This window comes from Spea bombifrons, chromosome 1, assembly GCF_027358695.1.
Source record: "Spea bombifrons isolate aSpeBom1 chromosome 1, aSpeBom1.2.pri, whole genome shotgun sequence".
Classification (NCBI taxonomy): domain Eukaryota; kingdom Metazoa; phylum Chordata; class Amphibia; order Anura; family Pelobatidae; genus Spea; species Spea bombifrons.
In genome coordinates this window covers 6051025-6057024 of record NC_071087.1, presented here as the reverse complement: position 1 = coordinate 6057024, position 6000 = coordinate 6051025, and the positions used below count along the sequence as shown (strand labels likewise).

Below are 6000 nucleotides of genomic sequence, written 5' to 3'. Positions count from 1 at the left end.
ACCTCTTCAGTTTGGTGATACACTTAATGTCAGCATTCCAAGACCCCGCTTACGGAGAGTCGGCGCTGACCAGCACGGACCCCCCCGGGAAGTCTCAAGGTGCCCGACAAACATCTTCGGTGCGCTTGTGATCGCCAGCTGTCGGTGAGCTCTGCTGTCAATCAATGTCTACCGACGACTGGATGACCTTCTACCGACGACTGGAGGTATTGGGGGGGGCAGCAAGATAAGGTCATTGGTACTAGAAGGTGGACCCACTTTCCACCCATATGTATAGCGTCAGCCAGGAAGCGTATGTCGTTAAACCGTAGCAGGGTTTGTATAGTGTTGGATGGACCGTCTTTTCGGGCCACGACTGCTCTACCTGTCTCGGGAGAGACAAAGTTATTAACGGAGCCTTAACCAGAGCGGAGGGTTACGGCTGCATCCAGTTCCGTTCGAGAAAATAAGTTAAGATTCTTCTTACCGTTCCTCTTTTGAGATGAAATTTTTTTTACATCATAAACCAAAAGGAGAAAAAAAAAAGTCATCCAAATGAATGTCTGTGCGAAGGGATTTTCACGCGATGTGAACGGAACCATGCAAACGGGGGGCAGATGTCACATGAAGACCTAGAAGGGTGGTCCCGTCTTCTCCTGCAGCGTCTCTCCGTCACACACAAAAAAAAATAACAGTTTCCGTTCTTCTGACGTGATCTCATTCAAATCCCTAAAGTTCAGAAGCCCTGCATCAAATGCAGGTTCCGGGCTGTGCCGGGGGCTGGTGCTTCCGGCTTCGTATCGCTCCGGATTTTTCTTTGTACGCTAAAGGCATCTGCTGAGAAATGTCCACCAAAGCACTGGCCACCGCGAGACCTGAAAACGAAGGAAAATAATATTATTTCAATGAAAACACATGCTGAGACAGGCAAGCCACCCGTCCCGCTCGTTACTCACCCGATTGTCCCGGCGGGGGTATGCCGCCTAAACCGCGAGGAAGCCGTACAAATATAGACAGTACCGCGGCTTTGTTGCCGTAGCACGGCTCCAAGGCGATGGGTTTCGGAACCGACTGAAATATGAAGATAAAAGGGCAGAATGGGTTACTTTATATAAACATACAAGAGCTTTCACAAACGTATTTAAAAGCGGGGGATCTTCATCATTTCAGGACTCCTGGGGTCCTACCCTCGTGGTGCCCACCCCGTCCTCAGATTACCCCCCAAACTCCCCAACTCGTGACACCACCCTATGGGTCTCTAGGCCACGTACCCGGTGAATGTATGCCTTTTAAAAGCAGGTTCCCCCGCAGGTCCATCCACAGCGCTGACAGTAGCGGAATTCCGTTGTCAGAGCGTATGAATGAGAGGTACGCGTAAACCGTCGGAAATCTGCACCTAAGTAGCCCCATTACCAGCTAGAATAATTACGGCGTGTGTCGCGAGGTGTAAAGTTTTAGTGTTTTCTGAGTAGAGGATATTTTTTTCTCCCCCCCTCCTCTGTGTAGCAATTAATAGAGAATAAATTGCGAGAGATCCACGTGTGGGCACGGACCAAATGGTGCCGTTAAACTATTTAAAGACTTAATGGAAAAAGAGAATGTCAGGCAGATAAATCAGCTCCACAACTATTTATGTGTCCTGTAACGCACACATAACTCTATTAATGAATTAGCACTCGCCGCCATGCAAATGAGCGTTTTACGACCTCGTGAAAGCGGAGCGCGCGGCTCGGCCTGTTTGAGGAGGAATTTGTCATTTTATTTTCAACAGCAGCCGATCCCTTTCTGGGCGACCCGGCTCCTGATCTCTCACTGTATGTGGACACAGACCGCAGGCCGGGTACCCGGACCTCGATCTTACGGGATTTACGAAAGTAATGAGATTTTAAAAAAAAATTAAAGAATGCGGAGAACGCAAAAAAGTGGCACCACACAGCCCCCAGAGGGTTAAGAAACTTTCCCCCAGTGTTGAAAACATATTTCAAAAGGGACACTACATCCATCATGTACCCCTTGCAAATGCACGGCAGAATTGTGAGGATTACCTCCATAAGCATATGCCCCTCCCCCCAGGTTATTTTTCTTGCCACTGATGCCATCTACCGTTCAGACCTCCTAGTGCACGTGCTGAATGTGCGCGTGAATGAGTGGCGTGCTGAATGTGCGCGTGAATGAGTGGCGTGCTGAATGTGCGCGTGAATGAGTGGCGTGCTGAATGTGCGCGTGAATGAGCGGCGTGCTGAATGAGCGGTGCGCGAATGTGCGCATGAATGAGTGTCCGAGCATAAGAGTGATTGTAAGCAAGCGTGCGACCAAATTCGATGACAATAGAACCCACCAGGATTCCAAAAACGCAGTTAATATAACTTTATACAATCAGATTAGTCATTTAACCGTTTCAGGGCCAGGAGGAGGGATACGCCACCTCGTATATACACTCAATGGGTTAAAGAAAAACTTTGCAAGTTCTGCAGCGGTGTTCATTTTGTGAATAAATTGCATTTGGCGTTAGGAAAGTGCTTCTGCTCGGATACATTCTGCCGATGGGGCAGAATGCGGGATTTGATTACCAGCCAATCGGCCAGCAGGACTAAGCGCAGCGCTGCTTTAACAATTGGGATGGAATAATAATATATATAATATTCCTTAGAAGCAGGTAAGATGATTCTGTAAAGATCTTTAGGAAAGGAGATAAATGGCGTGCAGAGGTTTGCCGTCTCACATTATTATGGACTTGGCTTTTTTTAAAGTAAAGTCGCGGGAATATTATTTTGCTCGTCACTAGAAAGATTCTTCTGACCGCTAAAACTCTGACACACTAACAAACACAGAGCTGGATTTATACAGAAATTATAGTGCGGGTCCCTCGCTGCACCGAAGACTTAGCACTTTATACCAGAATCGCTCATTTCAAAAATGGCCGACTGCGCGTTGATTACAGATGGGAGGAAAGATGTCATAATTTAACACCACGACTTTATAATGTGGAGGAAGAACTCAGCACGAATCGCGGAACAGGACAGAAACCATGGAGTGGCTACTCAGGCTCAGTAACATCCACCAATGTTTGCCCATAATGAAAACTTCCATCCGTCACACCCCTATGCATATGACGTCACGCTGCTGTTGTGACATCACACGCCCAAGTACAGCATGCAGAGGAACTTATGTGAAGTCTGTGATTGGTGACATCACAGAGAGCACAAAAATATGGTTAAGAGGGTTTTTTATTCTCTGGGTAGGTTCCCCCGATCCCTAAATCTAGAATAAAATACACTAATATTAAAATTATTATTATTATTATTTTTTTTTTAAATAAAGACTGAATGGAAAACATTTGCCATTTAAAATCATAAAGCTGCCTCTGTATCCATTCTTTAAAAAAAAAAAAAAAAAAAATAGAGGTTTATTGCAGCTATAGCTGTTTAATGATAAGAAATGGAATTAATTTGGGCCTCTGCTCCCCAGATAACCTTCACAGGATTTAACCCGTTGGAGATAATTACGGCAGATTATGTATCCGCACATTCCGCACACACAAAAAAAAGCTTAATTAAAAAAGAAATCAATTTCCAAATCAATGCGAGAGCGTGGCGGAGGAGGACCTCGGAGAGGGGCCTTTGTTACGTCGATGATATGAAAGGTCTCCCTAAAGAGAGCGGATGGCGCAGGCTGGAGGCTGCCGAGGACGCGCCGTATTCACTAAATCCCTAGATAAATGTCTCTATGAGACCTGATGCTGCTATTCGAATGCCCGATTCCTGCGTCAGTTAAACAGATCCATTAGCACAACAAAAGAAAATGGCAACCAATCAGGAAGAGGCCAGGTAGACCTGTGCATTCTGATTTGTGCAATTCCTACTAATGGACCCCCAATGAAACAGATGAAAACGAATCAGAATATTCACTTGCATTTGGTTACATTCATACTCGCTCATTCACGCTCCCTCAATGTCTCCCCTGCCGTCTCCACCTCCATGTCACCCTCTCCTTCCCCGCAGCCCCGCTTCTTCTCTTGCCTCTTCTTATTCTTCCTTAGTATTGGCTCCATTGCCCAGGCACCTCCAACAAAAGGGCGGAGCCTCCGCACACACCTACTCCCCGATTGGAGGATGGGGGGGAGGCTGTTGTGGGGGGTGCTATGGCTCCGCCCCTTTCAGAAGTACTCCAAGAGGCCAGAACATTGCAGACAGATCAGCTGAGAAGCATTTCTGCTCCTCTCTTTTTCCACGAATCCATTTGCAATATTCTGGCTTCTTGGGAGTAATTCTGCAAGACGGCGGAACCATGGGGCCATCCCTTTAATCTGGGGGCCTCCGCGTGGAGGCTCTGTGCTTCTGCAGAATTATCTGGATCACTGAGCTGATACTGGGCAGAGGTGAGCGAAGACAGACGAGCGAAGACAGACGAGCGAAGACAGACGAGCGAAGACAGACGAGCGAAGACAGACGAGCGAAGACAGACGAGCGAAGACAGACGAGCGAAGACAGACGAGCAAAGACAGACGAGCGAAGACAGACGAGCGAAGACAGACGAGCGAAGACAGACGAGCGAAGACAAAAATGGAAGCAATCAGCAGAAGGATAAGGAGACACAGAGCGAGCATGAGAGAGGGTTTGTGAATGGAAAAAGCCCTCCAAATTTCGTCCAAAATTAAAGTGCAGAAAAGGAACAGACCAAAAACAAACTAAATCGTTTTTGGTCCATTAGCAGAAGTCTACTAGACAGTACACGGTAAACACAAGAGACGGGCAGGTATAAGAGGGTGGTGGATAAATACAACAGCCTCCCAGCAGAAGTGGTACAGGCTAATAAAGTGAGGGAGTTTAAACATGCATGGGACAGGCACAGGGCTCCCGATTAGAGTTGGAGTCTTTACAGCAGGCAGCATAGTGTGCCGGCAGGCTATGTTTTTATGCAAATAGGCATTTTTTTGTTAAAAAAAAAACAAAAAAACAATGGAACCATCATCACGACAGAACAGCTAGGGCAGGTCCACCGATTTCACCCCATCGCACATCCCTAACGGGGCGTTTAAATAACCATGCGAAAGCCCGGCTGTCGCTAAAACGAAGAGCAGAGTCAGCACGGCAGCCGTCACATTTCTAAAGTAGTGGGTGTCAGCAGTGTGCTTCATCACCGGCGTCCGAGCGCTAAGAGATGAACAGCCTCTAAGAAGCCTTAAACACTCACAAAAGACTTTCGCCTGACGAGTGGATGTGAGAACCCCCGCCGCGCCGAGGGCGAAGAGCAGGACAAAAAACGCTTCAAGAAACCAATTAATTTTGAAAGCATAATGGAAAGAAAGAGGAAAAGTTCCGTAACTCCGGTGTTTCAGCCCAATTGCAGCGTCTATAAATACGCTTTAATAGCCGCGGTACCTGGGAAGACCTCTCCTAAACTACAACTCATTTATCTCAGAAAAGAAAAAGGGAATAAAAAAAATATATATAATAATAATATATATATAATGTAATAATTTGTGGACAGTCCCAGAAATAATATGGGGGGGGTTCACCGGGAGGATTTGAACCCATTTATTAAAGCCGCCGCCGAGCACGTCATCTCCGGAGAGCTGTCACTATCCGTCTGTTTAATGGGTGAACGGCAGTCAGCGGGAAATAATGAGTGCGTCGTATTAAAGGGCGCGTGGGTCGGTCTAAAAAGGGGTTTTAACTTTACATCCCAATGAGTTTGAGTAATCGGTCCGGGTTAACGCCATGGGGTTCCCGCGGCGCTTCTTACAGTGCGTTGTCAGCAGGAAAAGGAGAGATTATAAGCGAGGAGGAGAGCGTCGTCCGCAGGAAGAATGTAAGGTTCGAGTATTTGGTTACGAGGGCAGAAATGTATGGAGGACGAGTACTATGGAGGGCTTTTAATGTTAGTACAAGTATTATATATATTTCCCAGAGCGGGGAAGCAGAAGAGGAGCGCGCTGTAAGGAAGATAAGCCGAGCAGCAGCAGTTTGGAGAGACAGAGTGTTGCAATAATCAAGGTGGGAAACGATAAGGGAACAAAGC

General features: G+C 46.9%; 1 protein-coding gene across 2 annotated transcripts in view; it reads right to left on the bottom strand.

Annotated features, from left to right (window-relative positions):
• Positions 1-328: 328 nt before the first annotated feature.
• The window catches only part of ATRN (attractin), a 53400-nt gene continuing 47728 nt past the window's right edge, over positions 329-6000 (bottom strand). The window contains exons 28-29 of one of the 2 annotated variants that reach the window (XM_053458113.1): positions 936-1050; positions 329-854 (exon numbers count right to left, since the gene is read on the bottom strand). In XM_053458113.1, coding sequence (XP_053314088.1) covers positions 730-854; positions 936-1050 — 240 coding nt within the window. In that variant the 3' untranslated portion in view covers positions 329-729. The remainder of the gene's footprint in view (positions 855-935; positions 1051-6000) is intronic. The other variant, XM_053458112.1, reaches the window with a different exon arrangement.